Here is a 25563-nt window from a genome sequence, read left to right as displayed (position 1 = left end):
ATGATAGCTAAATGATTGGCTGCTATGGTCAACACCACTCTTGACTGCTTACTGAGAAATGGGGTGCTTGACTTGATTTATTCCAATGGATCTCTTGGGATTAACATTTTTGTACAATTATTTGTGACTGAGGAATTTATTGAATAAATAACTTTGGAACTTCAAAAGGCAAAAGGAACTTCAATGTGTGGGAGATGCTTCAGTATAAGCTTATTGCATTGTATTGGAATAAAAGCACTCTTTAATACATGGATCTATATTGGCTGAGCTTTCAATATTGTGTCTCCAGAAAACGGAAATCAGGAGTAGTCATATATTTTGCTCTGGGACGCCATCACACAATAAAAATTATTGTAGGACCCCAGGAAGCTGCCGCAGAATGGCAGCCACACGTGGTCATTAGGCAGCCCCGCCCCCACCTCGGTGCTCTGCCTCTGTCCCTCCCATCAGCCGCTGCTGCCACAAGCAGGTTGCATTCCTGGCTCCCTCATCTACCTGCAGATATCCACAAGAGACACACAACTTGCCGTGAAGGTGCTCCCAAGTCCTGGGGCTTCCGAACTGCAGGAAACTTATAGATGAAACAGGCAGCCAGCAGCGGACCACAGTCAGACTCAGAGGAGCCAGCTCTCAGCGAGCAGGACTCTGAGTTTGTGAAGAACCTCTTTCTTGTAATTGCAGCATAGAGGTGGGAGATCATCCAGGGGTGCCAGAGGGGTTTCCAGGAAGCAGCAGCAGGGGAGCCTGAGGGGGAAGGAGGGGGCGGAAGACAGACTTTATGGGATGTGTCTGCGGATGGGGGTAACCAGGGAGCACACAGTGTAAGATGGGGAGGGGATAACAAGGGAAAACCCATTAATTAAATACCCAGTGTGTCTCCCTAGTCACCCTCTACAATCCACTGCCTACGTCTGCCTCTTTTGTTACGCTCTGCCAGCCCTGATACCTACTGCCAACGTATGCCTCTCCCTGTCACCCTCAGCCATTCCCCTGTCCCCACCCACTGTCTCCCCAGTACCATGTGCCTCTCCATAGCTGCATCTCCTTAGTCACCATCTGCTTCTCCCTGTCACCCGCTGCCACCCTATGCCTCCCCTGTTGTCAACTTATGCCTCCCATTGCTTCTCCCTAGTCACCCTTTGCTAACCCCTGTCACAGTCTGCCTCTACCTAGCCCCCCTTTGCCCCTCCTTGCCAGCCACTGCCTCAACCTCTCTCCACTATTACTTTCTGACTCTCCCTGTTAGCCACTACATCTCCCTGTGGTACACTGCCTCCCACTGTCTCCCTGCCACCCCTAAAGTCTTCACAGCAGGTATATAAAAAACACATGCAGGGCAGAGACTCTGAAAGGAGCTCGTCCCTGCAATTGTGTAAGAAATTAGGTGATTGCATTAGCCAGTGATGCAAGGAGTCTGAAGTAACAGACAATTCAACTGATTTTTCAGACTCCTCGGATCACTGGCTGAGAGATCAGAGGAGTCCTCAGCCTGACGGTCAACATGGAGTAGCAACCCACAGTTTGAGAACCGCTGACTTAGATAAATGCAAATACTGCATTATTTTCTTGTGTGAACATAAGTAAATCTCCACAGTTGTAAAAAAATGGGCTTATGTGGCTGCTGGTGTACCGAGTAGCTGACAGCACTCCAGAAAAAAACAGTTAAGTAAATTGTGCACTGTCGAGACTAATCTGGTGTGCAAGGGTAACAGTGCTGGATTAACAAAAGGACAGGCAGGAGACCCACACACAAGGGTTTCTTCATGGCATAATGGGCGCTTTTTAGCCATTTTGTTTTAGGTAGAACTGTTTATATCATTGCCCTGGAACAGATCTTAAAGCTGCGCTCTGGCTATAATTGTTTGCAATGAAAATCGTACAGGAGAGCATTCATGTGTGCCAGATTGACAAAAGAAAATGGTTCAAGCCATTTTCCATTATCTCTAAAAAGAAGGATCTTCTCATTCACTTAATGATTTTAACAGTTAATGCACATATAAAGTTTATATTATTCATGTAGTGCCTTTTTGCCTGTGTCTTTCAGCTTACTATATGGCCTCCTTCTTTTGTGTGGTTTCACTTTTAAGAGCATCAACTGCAGATCCTGGCAAGCTGCAAGATAGTCCAAAGATCCCTCCCACAGGTAATAAATGATACATGTAATATAAATGCATCTTTTATTAAAGCCTTAAATTTGGTACTCGCACACTTTTAGGGGACCTATGAAAACTATAGGGTTAATATTTGTATTACTTATACATAGTAAATGCCAGATTCATAGATGTACGCTGATGCTGCTGCTTCTTTGTATGCGAAAATGTCCAAATGTCGCAGCCACACAGATTTGCATTGAGACGCCCACCTGCGACTTTACAAATCCAAACAACTGTGTACAAAGACGGAGTATCGGACACAGATCAGTCTGTTGTGGCCTTCTGAATAAGCCCATGGCTGCTTGGGATGGCAGCGGAACTAAGACACTGGTGCCAGTGAAACTGCATACAGGGATGCAGTCGCACTCCAACTTGCCTATAAAATGGTCTTGACACGCCCACATTTTTCTTACCACACCCCATTATTACCCACAATCTGTCAATTAGTCTGCGTCCTAATCCCCTCTGGGAGTGACAACGCAGAGGCATCGGGACGCATGCGCAGTAATATAAAAATTGATTGCGGAAATATTGGAATAGCGTACATGTCTGAATTAGGCCCTGAGTTGTAAAATGGTGACCAGTCTTTTTAGTATGTCCGCAATATAATTATGTTATACGAGATTCTGTCCTAACTATCCCTTATCCATCTCCTCTCAGGTCTACTGATGTCCATGTGACACTTTAGCTTTATTTTTAAACTGGAAATATTAAGATTAGAGGATTTCTTTGTAACTTGTCAAAAATACTGGTACTGGATTTAAAAAGTGTATTTGCCATGTCTGGTAAAGCATAAAGAAGACACAGCTTATGGAATCGTTTTCATTCTGAAGAGAGTGCCACAGCTTCATTTCAACATTAAGCACACAGAATTAAAAAAAATAAAGATAACGCTAGCCATTAGATGGCAAGAAAGCCAGCCACTCCAATTTAGCAGACAATTTAGGGGGTCATTCCGAGTTGATTGCACGCTGCCGATTTTCACAGCGCAGCGGTCAGGTAAGAAAAAACGCAAAACTGCGCATGCGTATCGCACGCGCGGCGTACAGGCACAAAGAGCATCGCTACTGTGCACAGGATCTAGCGAAGATTCCATTCGCATAGCCGATCGCAAGGAGATTGACAGGAAGAGGGCGTTTATGGGTGTCAACTGACCATTTTCTGGGAGTGTTTGGGAAAACGCAGGCGTGTTCAGGCGTTTGCAGGGCGGGAATCTGATGTCAGTTCCGGGACCTTCGTCGCTGCAATCATCGCACAGAATAAGTAACTACAGGGCAGGTCTTTTTTGTACCACCCGGCTGCACAGGCGTTCGCACTCTTGCAAAGTGACAATACACTCCCCCCTGGGCAGCGACTATGCATTTGCACAGCTGCAGAAAGTAGCTAGCGAGCGATCAACTCTGAATGACCCTCTTAATTCCTAGTCCTCAGTGGGGATTACACTAAAAATTTTTTTGCCATCAGCCATTTTACTGATTCCCACAAAATGTGTTTTCTTCTCTATTTTCTTTTTATATTTAAAAACAGAAAAAGAATCACTAAGCACAAACCAAAACTAGGTATAAAATATTTCAAAGGATTTGTATAACTGAATTCAGTGTGAATGTATCTCCATATTATAAACAGAGCTATAACAACCTCCTAAAGGAGAGAAAAAGTCAAATAATGTCACCACAAATAGAATAGGACTGTAACTGGATGAAAAATATCTCTCTCATTGTCCTTATTCCTCAGTGTAGGCTCCTTCTGGATAACCAGTGATTTTCACCTTCTAAACGGTATTCTTGGGTCTCTTTTTTTTTCTCCCATTCAGTCGATGTCCATATATATGGAAAAGAGAGAGAAAAGAAACAGGATCACCAAATAGTGAAATACCGTAGGTTTAATTCATAGGTGGTACAAAGAAAGACATAAAAAACACATAAACGGTACAGAAAATCCACTACTAGTGGACAAATGTAGGCGTACCAGAAGAGGTGGGTGTAAGGAGATTACATCTACGCAATTATTATCCGTCTGGACCACATTCCTTTTCCCACCCTGCCCAACACTATGCTATTTACTTTTGGGTTTGCAGACCTGACTTGTCTTCATCAATGCAGTGGTGTTAATGTGATGGACTACAGTTTTGTACACCCAGACATCACTTCACTGCTACAACCTGTTCTGTGTTTCATATCAAAATTAAAATCTTACTCTATTATTACCTGAAGAGTACACATGGACAGATGTTTCTTGTGTGTGGACCAGCCACTTTGCTAATACGACTATATATATATATATATATATATATATATATATATATATATATATATATCTCTATCGCAGCACTCGCCTCCCCGGAAGCGGGGTACACGACTGCACTTACCACTCATATGGTGGGGTGCATGTAGCCCATGACCACATACTTAAATAAATACAAACAGAAAATTCAGCACTCACCAGCTTGCTATGGTGAGTGCAGAATTTTCTGTTTGTGTGTGTGTGTGTGTGTGTGTGTGTATGTATGTATGTATGTATGTATGTATGTGTATATAATATATATGCAGTATATACACTCGCTTATAAAAAAAAAAGCAACATAGGACCAGCACTCACATTTAGTAGTTTTATTGCAATGCAGAATCACATATGGTCCATAGAAAAGGTCAGTGGCAGCAGCCCACCCGAAAGCCGTTTCAACCAAATCCCAGTTGGTTTTCTTCAGGGGATTTGGTTGAAACGACTGTCAGGTGTGCTGCTGCCACTGACCTTTTCTATGGACTATGTGATTCAACATTGCAATGGTAATGACTGTTAAATGTGTTGCCATTAGCAACCAGATGCAATTCATTATGCATAAGGAGTATATAAGAAGGTGTTGTGTAACGTTGGGCCAGCCCTCTGACGAAATCCACGGGATGAAACGCGTAAGGGCGTGGCCTGACGTGGAGAAAGTCTTGTGGAATCACTGACTGTGTATGTTGCTTGCAATTGTTTGGATCAAATCATATGCGGTTATAATTATGGTGGTTTACTGCCGCCTCTGGTACGTCATTCATTACCTAAATTTTGTGTGAATAAAATTTGTTTTTAAAAAAGGAATCAAGCATTATGGAGCACCCCATTCTTCTTGTTTTGAATTCTTTTTTTTAAATAAATAAATATATATATATATAAAACATACCTTTATAGTGCTCATCAAACAAGAAAATGATGACTCCCGGGCTGGGACTGAGCACCCGCGTGCTAATGCGTATACGCATTAGCACGCGTCTCTTCTATGACGTCAGCACAGTGCGGCGACGGGGCGGGTGCTCAGTCCCAGCCCGGGAGTCATCATTTTCTTGTTTGATGAGCACTATAAAGGTATGTTTTATGTCTATGTATTGTAATCCTGATGACAATATTTTATATATCGAAACGTTGATTGAAAGCATACAGCCTCCGTCTGTCATTTATATTGTTAATATGCCTGAGTGCCGCACCAGCGTTTTCTCTACATTGTCTTTATGTGAGGGCACCGGCTCAAGTTGAACTGCTACGTTGGGAGTGCCGGACCTTGGAAATAACTATATATATATATATATATATATATATATATATATATATATATATATATATATATATAGAGAGAGAGATGAGATGAGCGGGTTCGGATTTAACGCCAGAATTAACGCCAGTTCGGTTTTATCCGGATTTTTTTTTTATCGGCTATCCAAAACACGTGACATCCGGGAGCCAATAAGATGCCGTTTTGAGAACCGAGTAAATCCGAACCCGCCCATCACTAATATATGCACACACGCACACACACACACACACGCACACACACACACACACACACACACACACACACACACACACACACACACTATATAGGGCGCACAGTGGTGATGTACGTCTAATACTCAAAACTTAAGATAAACAGAACCACTCACATACAAAGATAGCATGTATACAAGTATACAAAGAGCAAATGGATATGACACAACTCCCCAGACATCACACAGAAGCCAGCACCCATGGCTTCCGTCTGCAGTCTAAAACTTGGTCCCTGGACTTGTGTTGTCACAGCGTTCACATCTCCATTAGTCCTGGCTAAACGCATTTCGTCCTGATGGACTTCCTTAGTGGCCCTGAGGACGAAACGCGTCTGAGCACTGTCGGGTCCTAACATTACACATTCGAACCATAACAGAGTTTTATAGTGCTGTATTCTTACGTACACCTTTTCTAAAGTTACCTGTTCTTTTAATTAATTCATGGTTGTGATATTATTTTATTTATATTACTAGAAAAAGAATTATGGGAACTATGCAACAAATGTAATATGATGAGACCAAAACGCTCTCACCACTGCAGTCGATGTGGGCACTGTGTCAGAAGAATGGATCACCATTGTCCGTGGTAAGTGGACAATGTTCTGTACAAGGCAACTGCAAAAACTGTACTCCATAAAAAAATATAAGCCTTTGCTTAGTTTGCAATGGCAAATGTTCTTTACATTTAACAGAATAAAATGTAAAGTTTAACAACCCTTTTAAAGTAGTAATAAAGCAGATTCATAGAAAATTAAAGCATGCTAATCTTGCCCTGTGAACACTGGTACTTCTATCAGGGATAATGGGTAATGTGCTACCATTTGTCCTTTTTATGCATGATTTTTCCCCCACAATACACCTTGGGAAATCGTCAACAAGCCAGGATCTGGTACATTTATTTCCAACATCCATCACAGTACCTGGGGCGCAAGGAAGGATTTAGCTATTCGAGTAATCTATAGCATACTGAGATGTGGAGAATACCTCGGCAGCATCCTAGGAATTATCTTGGGCACCAGGCACAGATACCTCCAACCATCTGCCGTAAATCTTTCATTACCGATTCTGTACCACAATAACTTTCAAGCTATATTACACCTTTTTATACCTGCTTATTGCTGACCTGATGGGTACATTAGCAGATATACAGAGTGCTAAACCTATGGATATGTGTGTGTATATACTTTTCTTTTCTTTTCTTTTTTTTCTTCCTGTCTTTAAAAATGGAATTAGTTGGATTTTGATCATGTGGATGCAGCAAAAGTCCAAGAAGTGTTGTATAGGTGACCAACAGAGTGAGGTTTTCTGTTGTGGTTTTGCTTTTTCTCTAACATCCTAGTGGATACTGGGAAACGTAGTTAACCATGGGGTATAGATCGGGTCCAATGGAGCCTGACACTTTAAGAAATCATTAGTGTGTGCTGGCTCCTCCCCTCTATGTCCCTCCTGCAGACTCAGTTTAGAAAAATGTGCCCAAGGAGCCGGGCGCATTCTGTTGCTCTCCAGAGAGTTTTCTTCAGAAATTTATTTTAATTTATTTTCAGGCACACTGGTTGGCAACCAGTCTGCCTGTGTCGTGGGACTGAGGGGGAAAGGTGGGGACCGATCCAACTTCCTAAGAGTTAATGGCTCGTATCCCGCTGACAGGACACTGAGCTCCTGAGGTGCTGATCTCATACCCCTCTGTTTTGAGCACACTCCGGCAGCATGCCGCCACCCCTAACAGATGCCGAAGCAGACGCGGTGTGGTGAGTACAGACACCGGGGTCCCAGTTAGCGGGTCCCCGGTGGCAATGGCGGCATGAAGAGGCAACAGTCACCCGGCTTACGGGCTGCGTACCCCACCCCGACAACATATGAAAAAAGGGTTACACACTCTTTTTTTTTTTTACACTAATTGGAGTAAAAGCCAGTATATAAGTCCATAAATCATAGTGGCACTCTCAATATTCCTGATATCCTGTTGCTGGGGTGCTTACATCTCAGGCTTTCTAAGTGAAATCCACGATAGGCCAAAAATATCCAGATGAACAGAGGGCACTCACCAGGCTTCACAATAATGATGAAAGTGAATTTATTGCTTCACATAGCGACACACAGGCAGTTGTCGACGTTTCGGGCCCAGCATGGTCCTTCCTCAAGACCAGATGCCCAGGATAAGAAGCATACCATAACAAAGCCCAAATGGGCCTATATATACCAGTGGATTAATTACCAAGCTCGCCCCCTCATCACTCAAACAGGAAGTAGGCCGCAATCAGCCTTATACAATGAACATCACTTTATCACTTACTGCTATCTAATGTATTGCTCAAATCAAATTAGAGTGAACACATACAGATCATCAAATCTACACCGATAACAATACTATTACTTCTCTATGATGTCCTCGCTCGGATTGCGTTCCAGGCGTTCTACCGGAAGTACATATTTTCTCTATCGCCTTGTGCATACATAAAGAGTGCTCCCATAAGCCCGGATATTTGGTTCCCATCGCGGCATGTAGTGGATCCACATTACTACCGCCAACCACGAAAGGGAACTCCGGCCGCGTCACATGATGACTTCCGCCCGGCGGGAGGTTCATTGCTTCCGCCGACGTTCGCGACCGCCAACCACAGACGCTTGTAGTCTGCTGCATCCATAGCAACCATGTTGTAATTATAGCAACCGCATCCTCCATATACAAAATAGATCACAACTTCATTACAAATACGAGAGTGCCCACAAGGGCAAATGAGGAAATATACCACGTGGTGAAGTTGACAAGTTTATCTGTGTTTCAAGAAAATCTTACGTCCACTGTGTGGATGACAAAATAATTTTCCGGTAATCATTGCTCTGCAAATAGTACACCCAAGGCACTTGAAGCAACCTTTAGCACTGGTCAGCCAATTTTTCTTATCTTTTGTCTCAGGGCGCATATCTGGTCTGAGTAGAAGATCTTTCAGATTTCGTCCTCTGCTCACACTTAGCAGTGGAGATACATGTGTTTTTTTTTGTTGTTGTTTTTTTTTAAATTCAGTAATTTTTTATTGATTAGTGTTTTACATATACAAAAAAAAAAAATATACAGCAGCTAAACCTAGCTCAACAAACAGGTCAAGTACAAAAAATAGTATATCAAAAACATCAATGACATTGGATTTACAGTATATCTGTTAAACAAGATATGACATGTAGCAGGCAACATATCGCATATATATAGTCAATACAACAATAAGGAGTCATTTCTAAAGCCTCCATGCTTCCCGCACCGCCCCAGAGCAAACAGGCATAATATCACATTCCGTATTAGCTACAGTATACATTACACAGGATACCTTCCCCTTTCCATCACGTCCCACCCACTCCAAGGGCTGACGTATTCCATCTATCCCATTTATTAGAGTATTTAACCAGCATGTCACTAGATCTAAACATTGCTCGTTCATGGCCAGAAACCTCGTTGACCAGAGCCCGCCAATGAGATATATTGGGTAATTCAGGGGAGAACCATTTTCTGGCTATTAAGACTTTTGCCAGAGTGGTTAAGCATAGTACATAACGATATATGACCAGAGAATGCGTCTCTTCAAGGTCTAACCCGAACAGGCACAATCTAGAGTTCATTACTGGCAATGATGGTTCTGTAAGGACAATATCATTCCAAACTGCAGCCCAAAATGGTGCCAACCTTGGGCATGACCATAATAGGTGCCAAAAGTCAGCACCCTCCCCATTGCACTTCGGACAGCAGTTATCAGAGCGAAGATGTGCACTATACAACATTACTGGGGTACGATATGTTCTATGTAAGGTATAAAAATATACCTGCTGATATCAAACACACTGGGTGGTATAACGAATGGATCCCAAAATCTGTATCCATTGTTCATTGGAGAGATTGCCAATTTACCTTCCCATTTAAGTTTCAAGGGGTCAAACAGATGAGAATTAACCTGCACATTCAATGCGGCATAAATCAGAGATATGTGTCCCCTGGACCCCAACGAAAGGAGCAATTTCTTGACTGGAGACACTGATATAGTTAAGGGGGCCGTACCCAGCTGCGCCTGCAGTGCATGACGCAGCTGGAGGTAGTGAAAAAAAGCAGTATTAGCAACAGCATAGTCGCCACGTAGCCGCTCAAATGATTTAAGAATACCATTATCATAAAGCTGAGCAAATGTTGTAACGCCCATCCGCCGCCATAAAGTATCCGAGGATAGGGGCAGTAGCTCCCTATAAGAGGCATTAAACCACAGGGGTGTATCAGTATCAATGTCTTGCCAGTCAAAAAAGGTGTGCGCCAATCGCCAGACCAGAAGAGCCTGTCTAAGAATAGGGGGAAGACCAGAGAGAGTAGAGCCAGATAGCAAAAAATTAAGTAGAGAGAGAGAGGAGACTCCACCCACTCGGCATAGAACCCCAACAATGTGTCCCCACCTGCATCCAGGAGCCAACAAGAAAGGTAAGCCAGCTGAGAGGCCAAGTAGTATAGTCTCAAATTAGAGAGGTTAAGACCTCCATCTAACTTGGACTTAACCAGGGCCTTCATAACCACCCTAGGCGCCCCGTCTCCCCAAACAAAAGAGTTCAATACGCTGTCATTAGAGGAAAAAACTTTTTTAGGTATGTACACAGGAGAATGTTGCAGCACATACAGATACCTGGGTTGGATAGACATTTTAATTAAATTAATACGGCCCATCACAGTGAGAGGACGCTTCTTCCACAGGTGAGCCTTCTTTTTAAAATTACGTGTCACAGGCTCCACATTTAACGCAACATAGTCCTGCGGACAAGGAGAGATCCAAATCCCCAAATATTTAAACTGGAGGGTCCACTGCAGCGGGCAAGAGGAGTCCGTCACATCAAGGAGAACACCAGATATGGGGTGGATATTGGACTTGTTCCAATTTATCTGTAAACCAGAATAAGTTCCAAAATGATTAACTAACTGCAACATAGTGAGTAACGAATTCTCAGAATCATTAAGAAATAAAAGCATATCGTCAGCATATAGTGCGATGGTATCAACATGGCTTCCAACCTTAATGCCTACAATGTCCGGGGACATACGTATGCAACTAGCTAGCGGTTCAAGGGCAAATAGGGCCGGAGAGAGTGGGCAGCCCTGCCTCGTACCCCTCTCCAGTGAAAAGGGTCGTCACACATGACCATTGACTGAAACACGAGCAGCCGGGGAAGAATAGAGCAACTGGACCCACCGAACAAATTTAGGACCGAACGCAAATTTATGAAGCACTTCCTACAGGTACCCCCATTCTACTGAGTCAAAGGCCTTGGCAGCATCCAGGGACACCACCACTGCCCCCGCCTCGGACCTGTCCCCTCTCTGCAGATGGCAAAAGAGTCTTCGGAGGTTCTGTACCGTAGACTTCCCCGGCATAAAACCCGTTTGGTCACAGTGGACAATAGATGTAACAACTTTATTTAAACGAACAGCTAAACTTTTAGCCAAAATTTTTACATCTGTAGATAATAGGGAGATAGGGCGATAGGAGTCCGGGGAGGTGGGGTCCTTACCTGGCTTAAGAATTACTATTATTATAGCCTCAGACATCGAGGGGGGCAAAGAACCGTAGTCAAAGTGTTAAATAGTTCAACCAAATAAGGGGTATAGAATTCTTTAAAGCGTTTGTACAATTCAATGGGTATTCCGTCACACCCGGGAGCCTTATTATTGGGGAACGATGCTATAGCAGCATCTAATTCCTCAGTGGTGAATGGGGAATCCAAATATTCAACAGATTCCGGAGACAGTTGGGGCAATTGTATATGGGAGAGATAATCTCTCAGTTGATCCATTGTATAAGACACTTTAGACCCGTACAGCGAAGAGTAGTAATCAAAAAATACTTCAGTAATATCAGGGCACGAGTACTTCATAACACCCTGGGGATCACACACACCCCTCTCTTCCCTAGATAGGAAGGCGAGATAACTACCCCCAATCTCCGCCTGTGAGTATAGAGAATGCTTTGAGAACAATAACCGACGCTTGGATTTATCTAAAAGAAACGTCGTCCACTCCCGTCTGGCCATCTCCCAGCTAGCATGCAAGGAGGGGATTTGTGCAAAATATAGTCGGCTTCTAATTGACAACAAATTTTTTCAAGGCGGGATTCCTCTTCCCTACTAGACCTTTTAATAGCAGCCACCCTTTTAATAAGGGAGCCACGGATAGAGGCTTTAAATGCATCATGCTTAACAGTAGGGGTAGGGCAGGAGGCGTTAAAATCCTGGAAGTCTCGCCAGTCAGCAAGCAAATCAGCTCCATCACCCATTAAGGACAGCCAGAATGGGTTAAGTTTCCAAAACAAGACCCCCTGGGGAGACAAAGGATCTAAGCCCAACAAGACAGGTGAATGGTCGGAAATCCCTCTGGGTAAGTATTTAATCTGAGTTACCTTAGGGGTCAAATCTGGTGATATGAGGGCCAGGTCAATACGGGAGAATGTATTTAAAGTAGCCGAATAGCAGGAGTATTGGCTCTCTTGGGGAAACCGGACCCTCCAAATATCAATTAATCCCAATTCAGTAGTTAAATTAGAGAAGGGAGTAGGAGAAGGAGATGATAGATCAGTATGGGGGCTCTCTCTCCACCTATCTAAAGATAAGTCCATTACATTATTATAGTCCCCAATACAGATGGTGGGAGTAGATGGTGACAATGCAACAAACGACATAGCTTGTCGCAAAACATCATTATTGTAAGGTGGGGGGACATATACTGCAAGAATATGTAGAAGGGTGGAGTTAACGAATGCTCTAAGAAAAACAAAGCGACCATACTGATCCACCTGACTATGATCTAAATGAAAATTTACAGATTTTCTTATAAGTACAGACACCCCCCTGGCATTTTGTGAAAAGGTAGAATGAAACAGCCATCCCACCCACGGTTTTTTCAGGGCCATCGTCTTAACACCAACCAAATGAGTCTCCGAAAAGCAAATAATATCCGCCTTATATTTTTTAACTTGCGACAGGACCAATGCTCTCTTTATTTTATTGTTAAGGCCCCTCACGTTCCAGCCAAGTAGGTGAAGCCCCTCAGATGCTACCAACATTGAAAGACGTTAGACTGGAAAACAGGAGAAAAGAAGAGAAAAGGAGAAAAAGGTGAAATGACACAATGACAGAGAATACCTCATCAGAGCACATGTAGATCAGAGCAGCAGGCGTACAAATACGCAAAAGAGAGGAAGAGAAAAAGTTCGGAGCAATCGAGAAACAAGGACGCCAGAACACATCCACCATGACTATAAAGATACATTTCAGCCTTAAATCACCAGCAGTACTTGACCATAACAAAAAAATACCAATATTTAAGCAAAAAAAAACAATAAAACAGCAACAACCCAACCACACCCCACCCTGTACATCCATCAGGAACCTAGATTTACCTATATCCCCAACCAAGCTTCCCGTTACCTAAACTAAAAAAAAACTACTAAATAGTAAAGGTCGTAAAAAGGGAACAGTTAGGAGTAGACACCCCCAACTACTATATCACAGCAAGGGCTCCCTGTAAAGGAGAGTGGCCCCCGGTAAAAAGACATACAAATAAACCTTCACATACAATAGTCAACCATATGAACTCTCACATAATTAAAAAAAAAAAGAAAAACCTAAGAGAGAGAGAAAAACCACAGAATAAACTGGCGGTATAATAGGAGCTCCATTCAGCGAGGTGCACAGGGTCTCTGCTCCAGCCATGCCTCGGCCTCTCTCGGAGAGTTGAAGAAATGGGTAGAGCCCTCATATATCACCCGCAGTCTGGCAGGGAACAGCATTGAATACTGAATCTGCCTCTCCCTCAGCTTTCGTTTGACCTGAAGAAATTGGGACCTGGATTTCTGTACGTCCATAGCAAAGTCAGGGAAAACAGACACAGAGTGGTTATCGAACTGCAACGGACCGTGCAACCTGGCCAGGCGGAGAATGGCATCCCGATTCTTGAAGTGGAGCATGCGGGCAATAAAGGTGCGCGCTGGGGCACTGGGAGGGGGGGCCTGAAAGGGTAAACGATGTGCGCGCTCCACCGCAAATTGCGCAATAAAATCATCTTTTTTAAACACACTGAGTAGCCAGTCCTCCAAGAATTTTTCTGGATGTGTACCCTCAGCTCGCTCAGGCAGCCCCACAAAGCGTACGTTATTTCTTCGTAAGCGGCCCTCCATATCCGACAACTTGGTTTTAATAGCAGCCATCTGGGATGAAAGGTCAGCGACACTATCCTTGAGTGGTGCAGTCACATCTTCAATGTCAGAGACACGCTGCTCTACACCCCCCACACGCTCACGCAGCCTTTGCATGTCATGACGAATAATTGAGATATCAGCCTGAACCTGGCCGATCTTGTCCATCACCCTCGTCTCAGACGTATTGATGGCTTGCAGAATTTGCTGTGTGGATTGCATGACATCAGTAACAGAGGTTTCCTCCGAAGCGCGCTGCGGTGAGGGAAGCGGTGTAGCCTGGGTACGTGGGGGTGTCGGCCCGCGTGGATTTCTAGCAAATCTTTCCAAGCGCGCAGCAGTGGCAGCAGCATTGCCGATTTTTCCCATAGCACTGCAGGAGGAATAATCGCTTCAGGAAAAAGAGTAAATAAGCACAAAGAGAGTGGCAAAGTCTTATATAGTGAAGCTTGGAGTACAGTAGCTGCTTCAGGGAATTAAGAAACACAAAATGCACCCCTGAGTGTGATCAAACAGGATCCAAGATAAACAGGGCACAGTCAGTATTCATAGAAGGCAGTGCAGCACATCAGAATTGTTATCCAAATATGTTGAGAGAGACTCAGGCAACCAGCCCAATGCAGGGCCCAGGCATAAACATATATACTGCAGCACACTGGGTGGGAAGCAGCAGGCCTCTGTAACTGCCAGCAGCAGTTAATAATGGAGCATGTGTCCCAGCACCACAGAGAGGGGAGGGGAGAGTACCTTGTGCAGGGAGAGGTCACAAGTAGGGCAGAAGGCGCTGCTGCGGGCCGGGGAGGTCCCTCCACAATGTCCAAATCTCTGCAGGTAAAAGGCGCACAGCGGCGCCAGACGTCTCAGGGGGTGCAAGAGAGGTTCACACAGCAGCAGAAGAGTGTGAATTCCAAAAACACCGGGGTTAAGGATGGGTTCAAGGATGAAGAATAGGGAGCTACAGCAGCCTGCTGCCTACTCCATGCTGTGCCAAGCCACGCCCGGAGATACATGTTTTAAGCTCTTAAATGTTAGATCAGACGTAATCAGAGGCCAATGCTGCCTGATAGCCTTTTTGGTGGATTTTAATGCCGTATCACACCTTAACTTCAAAATTAATGGTAATAATACAATAGTATTAGCCGATAAATTCCGTTGACGGGGGGCTAATATGGAAGAACGTGTATGGGATAAAGCTCTAGATTTAGCTTCCTTTAAATGTTTAATTTTGTACCCTCTCTCAAGGAATTTATTAAACTGAATATCCAATTGTAACATGGTTTCCTCACTTGAGCTACAGATGCGACAAATACGTACAAACTGAGAATACGGTAAACCATGTTGTGTGGCCTTTGGGTGATGGATATCATACCACAACATCGTATTACGATCAGTAGGTTTCACAAATAAAGATGTTGCTAAAAGACCAGCATCCAATGTAATACACACGTCCAAAAAGTTGACAGTATTAGGGTTTACAGTAAAAGTAAACTTTGCAGGACACAAAGATTTATTGTGACTATACAGTAAATTAAAGAACAACTCCTCACCACCCGTCCAAGTCATCTATATATCTCAGATACAAAAAAATATGTTTGGAGACATCTGGATCAGAAAAGAATAATTATTTCTCCACTTGATACACGTACGCATTTGCGTATGATGGGGCCACGCTGGACCCCATCACACACCCTGTGCACTGTAAGTAGCATTGCTTATTAAAATAAAAATAATTTCTAGTGAGTACCATTTCTATTAGCCTAGAAAAGACCTCCAGATCTGGTCCACTATACAAAGGGTTGTTATGAATGAGTAGCTGTGTTGCTTTGATACCATCACTATGAGGGATGCATGTATATAAATTGACTACATCTACACTTCAAAGCAAACTACCAGCAGGTATCGGGAGTAACTCATTTAACAGTACCAAAAGAGAGGAGGTATCCTTCAAATAAGAGGACATACCTTATATACATGGCTGTAGCAACGAATCAAGGTACACAGAGATCGGCTGATACAATGAGCCACGGGCAGAAATAATGGGTCTGCCCGGTGGCGATAGCCGATCTCTGTGTACCTTGGGTAAAGTGTATAAAAGCGGTACAACAGGGAAAGGAACAGACCACGCCTTAAGCAAATCTTCAGAGATAACCTGTAATCGGCAACAATCTTTCAAATATAAATCCAATTCTTTTTTATACATCATAGTAGGATCACCAGTAAGCCATACATATGTGTTAATATCAGAAAGTTGCCTATAGATCTCATTTTTATAAGCAGCAACATCCTGCGCTACTATGGAACCGCCTTTATCAGCATTTCTTACAACAATGTCATTACGTTTTTGTAGGTCATGAAGTGCAGAAATTTCCAATTTAGTCAAATTAGGATAAACAATCTCAGGTTCTTTTAAGATAGCCATAGAGGTAGAGTCCAATAGCCGAGAGAACGTTTTCAAAGTGGAACTATTAGAAATAGGGTCGAATTGTGAATGTGGCTGTAATTGAGCTGATTGAGAAGGAATGACAGTGTCCTTATTAGCCTGTGTGGAGTCCTGTTTCTTTCCAAAATATTCCTTGAGTTTTAACTGACGTGATAGCTTAAAAGTCTCTACCTTGGAACAGAAAGTATCAGGACGAGCAACAGGTACTAAGGAAGTGCTTTTACTCAGGACACTGTATTCTGCATCACTTAACAGCACAGAGCTTGAATTAAACACTAATTCCTTTTGATGTTTGGCTGCATCTTTTTGCCGCATCCTCTGTGATTGTCCCCCTCTTCGAGTCGGCCGGCGCTAGTCCCGGACAGCTGTGCCCGGGTAGTTACCGCTAAAGGGATCAACTGTTTGCAGTGGGCAGAACGGGAGGTAGAGGGCTCAGAATCACTAGCTGAAGTGGTGGAATCTCTTACAGCCAGTGAACGTCTATTAAATCTAGGTTTAGTTGATTGCTGGAACGGCTGTCTACGGGGCGTTTCCCCAGACAACCAGGTATAGACCTTACGTTGAGAATAATCCTCCTGGACTTTACGTAACTTGTTCTGATTATATTTGATAAGGTCCACCTTATATTTTTCAACCTGGTTAGAAAAATTATCCAACCAGTAATTTGAGGTATCCGTATTTAGAGTTTTTAAGGTGTTCACTTTCAAACAGCTTAATTTTATCTTTAACAATATTCAGCTCATGTGTAGATTCCACAATGACTAATAAAATAAGGTCCATAGAACAATTCTTTAAAATGGCAAACAATTTTTTACAAAAATGTAAATTATAATGTCCAATTGTCGGGCAAGTATGAATTCTAAAACCTCGTGGTATATGTTTTTCTTTACAATAATTATAGAGTGTGATGCCATGATACAGAAAATCCAATTCTCTTTTTTTTTTTTTTTTGAAAGTAAATAAATCCTTGTATAGTTCCTCATGTGTATCGGCTTTAGACTATCCTTATATAAAATTAGATCGGCTTCAGCATCAGAAAAACTGAATGATTCCAACGTATCCAATTGTGTTAAGTCTGTAACAATATCCACAGTTTCTGCGGTAATGGTACTCATGGTTCTACCGTCGTTTACAAGATAGGAATCATTGCAGACAGGAGCACTGCAGTAGCATAAAATCGGTGGAAAGTCAATAATAAATGAAAGCAAGTATAATGATACATGTAGAAAAAGTTCCCAAGCACAGAAGACAGGTGCACAAATCCAGTATAGGCTCACCCAAAATGCACAGGAGGTGTCCAAACAATACAGATAGCGATGTAGGATAGCACTCTTCATTGAATATAGGTGCTCCGTTGCCCTCCTCAAAAATAGTGTAACAACGATACCTCTATAGGAAGGAATAGGCAGCACTCGGAGACTCGAAATCAATGGTCAATCTTTATTGCATCTACGTTTCAGGGGTCTCCGCCCCTTTCGTCAGGAAATGACTCACAAACGTACAAAATGGATATAAATAGGCTGTGCATTCAGGTAACACACCTGAGTTGAGAAATTATTTAAAGTGACAGTCAATTTAAACAGATTAAAAACCAATAACTATTACAAACAAACTTACACATAAATGTACACAAGAGGAAATCTTAATCGCTATATATATATATATATATATCTCGACCAATTGACCCTTATCTCACGCTGCAATAAGGCTGTACCTCACGAAAAACCCTCCTGCTAGCAAAGGATTCACATAAACAGCACAAAAAGATTTGAGGGCGCACAAATTAAATTAATTAGTTTGAATTTTCATCCAGCAACCAATTTTATCCGTATAAAAATGTATTAAAAATTCATCCTATGCAACTTAAGACAATATCATACAATATAAAGTACAGAACAGGAAGGTTATTTGTCCTCTTTATACAATGGATGATAAAGATATCGAAGTACTATTATTCAGGCGAAATTGAGCTTTAACCGAACGCGTTTCGTCCTCAAACGGACTTTATCAGGGGCATAAGTTTTTGCTGGATCAGTCGGAGGGAATAAGGAAGAAAGCAAAAACATCAGACAATAATATAACATTAATTTAAGGAAGAAAACAGGGAAAACATCAGACAATGATGTAACATTAATTTATCACAAAATCGGGTGTTTCATCAGTATATTGGCCATTAAATATTACCAGTATTAATAATAAAGATGATCTGAATATTTATACCAATACATTTATTAGTAACTCATCTAACTAGTTTAGACAAAATTACAAAGGGTGACCTTAGATTGTTGAAGGAAGAATATAGTAACTCCATTATTTACTTACAAGGACCGTTAAGCTGTATTCATTATAGGAGCCATCATCTTTAGGCTGGTTATAAACTATAGACGTATACCCTTTAAATGCCTACGAATAATTTTTTAAATAATTTTACATTTGATCCAAACTGGGACCATACTGTAATCAATGTAAAGAACAGATAAAGAAAATTAGAATTGCTTCCAAAAATCAGTTAATTCCTGTATACTGTAATGGATATTTTCGTTCTGGTGATCCTTTGTATTTATCTAGACTTTTCACTGAATAGTAATCTGTGAGCAACAATCTAATTATCATCTACCAATAAAGGACTACCTTTTATATCAAAACAATTAATTTACTTATTCTATAATGATGATTGACAGTGTACCACGTGACAGTGATTAACTAATATATATAGCGGCTCGGAAATCTTTTTGTGAGGATATTTATTTATATATATATATATATAAAACATGCTAGACAGCATATGTAGCAAATTGAATTTTTGACTACTCGACAGGCGCTGACTCTTGGAAGAGGTGGGGGTGTTCTTCTGCTGCTTTAGCTGTCTTGTACCCTTAGTTTTTAACTGTGGGATTTTTTAATGTGGTACACGTTCTACTTCCGGTGAGGGGGTATATAATGGCTTGCCACTAGTGGTGTATTAGCGTGGCTGCTGAGGCTGTTAGGACCAGATCATTAAGGGTGAGTACCTTAGTACATCTTGGGTTATGAGTTGTTACCATTGAGAGATTCTTGCATAGCTGGATTTAGTTATATTGGATGTCTGATTATACATACCACACATGTATTGCAGTGATCAATGGAGTTGTCTAAGTTGTCTTCATGAATTGTATATCCACACATGTAAGTACTTTAATGTGTACTAACACACTAGTGGGTGGAGATTAGTTGTATCTATTTATGTCTGTTTGGACACTTATATGGATGCATTTTTTCAGAATCTACATTGCACATGGCCTTACTAGCCGTGCAGCCTTGGTACTGTCTGAACCGGTTATATTGATTAAGCTGAGTAAGTTTACTGAGGTGTATATATATACATCTTGTCTCCCGAGCTTTCTACGTCCCATATTAGCAGTTGGTGACTTGCATTGGTGGTGGAGGTTTTTCACCCACTGAATTTTCTGGTGTCCCATTTGCCTCACACTGGGTGCGGAGTAGGCTTGATTGACGCGGTGGTTCACCACTATATGCTTTTTTTTTTTTTTTTTTTTTTTTTAAGTCTTTGTAATGTATTGTTTTGAGTTTATGTATGTATTGTTTATTGTGTTGTAGAAATCAATATATGATGCCTTGTGAGCATTGATTATATTTCGAAGCTTGTCTTGAGAAAGATCCCGATATTGAGGATCGAAACGTCGACTGAAAAAGCCGAATTTCTACTAATAAAGTCATTGTGAACTAAGAAAAGTCCCTGAGAATCATTTACTGGATGAGTGCACCTCCAATTCTTGGACACTTGTCTATATATATATATATATATATATATATATATATATATATATATATATATATATAAAAAACTTGTATGAGCCGCACATGTTGTAAACTTATTGCGGGTGACGGTTAGGAAATTACTATAGCAAAGTCCATGTCCATCTGAGCCTTTGGGGGTACAGGAGAGCACGGGTAGCCAGCACACCAATTAATATGCGATTTTAATAAGCTTTTAATTCCATTTATAGCAGCAATGCTTAGACAATGGTCGTGATATATCATTTGAATACTGCCCTATCTCTTTTCTAAAGTGATCCCCGTTATAGCGCATATTGCACCCATAGTAATCAGGTTTAGCTGCATAAAGGGTTAGGGCACCTCGCTACCTCTGGGGTAGCAAGCTGAAATGATAATACCACGCCCATCAGCAGAAACAGCACGGGTGTGGAAGGGGGTGAAATTAATTGAATACCGCCCATAGTTTTCAAAAAGGTCACAAAAATGCAGTCCGTAATCCGGGTATAGCATATTCACGCATTCCTTCATAATATAGTTTAGAAAACCATCAGTCAACGAATTTGTGTTGGTGGTAACAGCCACCTTCATCCAGGACTGCCTATCTTAGACTGTCGGCAGAGCCTATAAATACCTGCACTAGATGGAATACAAAACAGTTAAACATTAAAACAATGTTCTCAATTAGATACCCATATATGGACTTCCACAACACACACCTCTATACCATGTGACCACATTTAACCTCGTCATTGGCCAAAAATACCAGCGCCGAATTAGCAGCATGTGTATCCCCTCACCTGCCCGCCCACTGCATCACCTGAAGTGACGCGGCCGTGATACAGAAAAAGACAGACATCTAAGGCACTGAGACACATGACGCGGCGTGCATCACTGGAAGTGATGCATGCACACGTGACCACATGGTTGTCGGAAGTTCACGCATTGCCAACCAATCGCGCTGAACAGGCACAGACGGGGACAGTTAATATCAACTGCCCCGCTGTGTCAATCACCGCAGGTGGCGCAATATCTATCCAGCGGAGCACTGCTCTGTTCTGAGGTATTGTGTGCTAGGTCCCAATCCTCTCTCTGTCACTCCATTCATTCAGGGTTGTCTGAGCTAAGTGTGCTGTCTCACTAACACTGCACTGTGTTTTCTCATTAACGCTGTGGTTTCTGCAAACACATGTCTGAAAATAAGTCTGTGTATACTTCATGTAAGGCTAGGTTACACCTTCCTCACAGGGGTCTCTATTGTGTACCCAATGCTCTACAGGCTAGTAAATTGCAGGAACCTGTGTGGTTGGAACCATTTAAAATCAATAATTACTGCTATAAATTATGAGAGGCAAACTCTGAAGCAATCTAGAGACACTGCCATGGGGTGTGGTATGTTAGATAGACTAGACTTAGGTTGACAGTGTCTAGGTCGACCACTATTGGTCGACAGGGACTCTATGTCGACATGATAAAAAAAATTGGTGTCGTTTTCTTCGTAGAGTGACCGGGAACCCCAGTTAGTGCACAGTGTCCCCTCGCGGTTACCGTTCCCAATTATAGTCCACGTGGTTCGTAAAGTATGAAAAAATTGTGAAAAACTCATGTCGACCTTTTGTCTTGCCGACCTAGAGACCGGATCCCCTTCCATGTTAGCTGCTGAAGACTGGCTCCTCAGCGCCCCCTAGTGGTTTGTCATAAACGCACTATACCACAGATTTACAGTCTTACTCTCATACTGAAGGGGAATTATAGGTGGACGAGGTTAATTCCCTGTCCCGGGAGTTGTGGCCTTGATTTATGCTATTAAGGAGGTCCTCAACATCCCTGGTAAGGAAACAGAACCAGCAGAGAAATTGTTTTAATGCGAAACCAAAGTCCTCTGCTTCCTTCCCTGTTTCAATGGATTTGAATTCCCTTTCTAAATATCCAGGGATAAATCCTGACAAAAAAATGTATTACTTTTAAACGGGTACTAAATTCTTTTCCATTCCCTAATGAGGATAGGAAGGTTTGGGAAATCCCACCAACGGTGGATACGTCTGTGTCCAGACTGTCACGTAAAATTGTACTACCTGTACCTGGGCGCTCTCAATGACCCAGCTGAAAATTGAGACCACACTCAAGTCAATTTATATTGCAGCGGGCGTAGCCCAATGCTCTACCATAGTTTGCGGCTGGATTTCTAGAGCCATGGTAAAATGGTCTGATAATATATAAAAGGGTGGTATACACTACCTGAGGATGAGATAGTCACATTACTGCAACATATCCAAGAGGCTGCAAACTTTATGAGTGAGGCTGTTAACGAACTTAGTATCATTAATGGCCGTACCACTGCTATGGCAGTATCGGCGCGTAGAGCCCTGTGGCTGCGACAATGGTCAGCAGATGCTGATTCTAAAAAAGTGGTTGCAAACCTACCTTTTACAGGTGATGCCTTGTTTGGGGAAGAACTGAACAAGTGGCTATCTCAGGCGACTGCAGGTAAATCTACATATCCGCCGTCTGCTGCGCCACCTACTAGATTTCCCTTTCCTGGGTCCTCTATGCAGTCCGTTTGGGTGGCCAGATTCAGAGGCAATGCCAGAGGTGCCTCCAATGCTGCTAGCGGAACTCGCGGTAAGTCCTGTAAACTAGCAACTTCGGACCAGACATCAGGATCCTCTTCCATGAAGCCCTCCGCGAGACGGTTGGCCCCTGCAGCAAGGCGACTTTCAGGTAGTTGCCTTCACCACTTTACCCATGTATGGGCAGAATCCTGCTAAGATCCTTGGGTGAGAGACCTCATATCCCAAGCTTCCCCTGTAGCAAGAGTTTCCTTGCAAGAGGCAATTCGAAAACTGCTTTCTTGCAGGAGTTACTGTTTTAGTACCTCCTCTGCTACACAAAAGGGGTTTTACTCAAGTCTCTTTATAGTCCCGAAGCCGGACAGCTCTATATGGCCGATCTTGAACCTCAAATCCCTGAACCCTTATCCTCGAGTGTTCAAATTCAGAGGGAATCATTAAGAGCAGTGAGATCATGTCTGGAGGAGGGGGAGTTTCTAATATCCCAGGATATCAAGGTTGCATACCTGCATATCCCAATATGACCCCTTGCCAAACGTTCCTCCGGTTCGCTGCACTGGACCAACATTTCCAGTTTCTGGTCTTTCCCTTTGGTCTTTCCACAGCCCCAAGGGTATTCACGAAAGTCATGACAGAGGTGATGCTACAATTGCGCATGATAAGTGTCAACATTATCCCGTGCCTGAACGATCTCCTGATAAAGGCGGTGTTCCGGGAACAACTGCTGCACAGCATCAGCTTGACTACTCGTCTGCTTATGGATCACAGATGGATTCTACATTTCCAGAAATCACACCTGGAACCATCTCAGAGATTTAATTTCTGGGGATGATCTTGGATACGGTGTCTCAGAAGGTTTACCTTCCAATGGACAAGACCTTGACTATTCAGTCTATGGTCCGCTCGGTGTTGAAACCACGCAAGATCTCAGTTCATCTTTGCATTTGCTTGCTGGACAAGATGGTAGCCTCATACGAGACAATGCAGTATGGCAGGTTCCATACAAGGCCATTCCACCTGGATCTGTTGGACAATTGGTCAGGATCTTACCTGCACATGCATCAGTGAATAACCCGGTCGCCGGAAGCAAAGATTTCCCTGCTATGGTGGCTACAGGGCTCCCAACTTGTGGAGGGCCGAAGTTTTCAATACCCAGTCTTGGACTCAACAATGGATGCCAGCCTCCTAGGGGGGAGGGCTGTGACCCAGGGAGCCCAGTTTCAGGGGAAGTGGTCGAGTCAGGAATCTGCTCTCCCGATATATGTACTGGAACTCAGGGAAATTTACAATGCCCTTCTGCAGGCCTCCTCTCTTCTCCCGGATAAAGCCATCCAGGTACAGTCGGACAACGCCACGACGGTGGCGTACATAAACCAGCAGGGAGGAACTAGAAGAAGGGCCGCAATGCGAGAGGTGTAAAAGATGCTCCTCTGGGTGGAGGCCAAAGCAAGGGCCTTCTCGACCATATTCATTCCAGGAGTGGACAATTGGGAAGCTGACTTCCTAAGCAGGCATGACCTCCATTCGGGGGAATGGGGCCTTCACCCTCAGGTATTTCAACAACTGATTGGAGTTGTCCACAAATAGACCTGATGGCTTCTCGTCTCAACAAGATGCTGAGTCGTTAATGTTCCAGAACGAGGGACCCACTGGCAATTGCGGTGGACGCTCTGATGTCACTGTGGACTTTCCAGTTTGTGTATCTGTTTCCTCCTATTCCTCTCATTCCAAGATTTATAAAATACTCAAAAAGGAAAGAGTTCAGGCAATTCTCATAGCCCCAGATGGGCCTTGACGGACCTGGTATGCTGGCCTCCTGACCATGTCTATGAAGGAACCCTGGCTTCTGATGCTCTTCAAGGACCTTCTTCAACAAGGACCATTAGTCTATACAGACTTACTGCGGCTATGTTTGACAGCTTGGAAGTGAGAGGGAGTTCTTAACTAGAAAAGGTTTCCCATCCAAGGTTATTTCCACTATGGTCCAGGCCCGTAAGGTGTTCACGTTAAAACATTACCAACGTATCTGGAAGAAATATGTCTCGTGGTGTAAGAATAGAAAATATCCTTCTGCGGAATTTCGACTTAGCAGTTTTCTGTTTTTCCTACAAACAGGTGTGGATAAGGCTCTAAGGTTAGGTTCCCTCAAAGTTCAGATTTCGGCTCTTTCGGTCTTCTTCCAGAAGCATCTAGCGATACTACAAGAAGTACAGATTTTCTTAAAGGGGGTCTTCATATACAGCCACCCTTTTGTCCCTCCCACGTCTCCGTGGGATCTCAATGTGGTCTTGACCTTTCTCCAGTCGGACTGGTTTGAACCCTTGCATAGGGTTAACTTGAAATATCTGACGTGGAAGACAGTCATGTTGTTGACTTTTAGCTTCTGCAGGATGTGTATTAGAATTGTGGGCCTTATCCTATAAGAGCCCGTACTTGATTTTTCACGGGGATAGGGCGAAAGTCAGGACTCGCCCACAGTTTTGCCGAAGGTAGTGTCGGCTTTTCATGTAAAACAACCAATTTTGGTTCCTGCGTTGTCCGACTCTTCGGTTACTCCAAAGTCCTTGGTTGTGGTGAGTGCTTTGAAAACTTACGTCAAGAGGACTGCCCGTC

At 43.0% G+C, this 25563-nt stretch overlaps 1 protein-coding gene across 2 annotated transcripts in view; it reads left to right on the top strand.

Moving 5' to 3' along the window:
• Nucleotides 1-25563, top strand: part of ZDHHC21 (zinc finger DHHC-type palmitoyltransferase 21) — a 110799-nt gene that overhangs the window by 36046 nt on the left and 49190 nt on the right. For both annotated transcript variants that reach the window (XM_063914066.1, XM_063914067.1), the window contains exons 3-4: nt 2045-2143; nt 6431-6542. In XM_063914066.1, coding sequence (XP_063770136.1) covers nt 2045-2143; nt 6431-6542 — 211 coding nt within the window. The remainder of the gene's footprint in view (nt 1-2044; nt 2144-6430; nt 6543-25563) is intronic.

The sequence above is a fragment of the Pseudophryne corroboree genome, chromosome 1 (assembly GCF_028390025.1).
Source record: "Pseudophryne corroboree isolate aPseCor3 chromosome 1, aPseCor3.hap2, whole genome shotgun sequence".
NCBI lineage: Eukaryota > Metazoa > Chordata > Amphibia > Anura > Myobatrachidae > Pseudophryne > Pseudophryne corroboree.
Note: the sequence above shows the minus strand (reverse complement) of the source record. Positions and strands in the feature narration are given on the sequence as shown.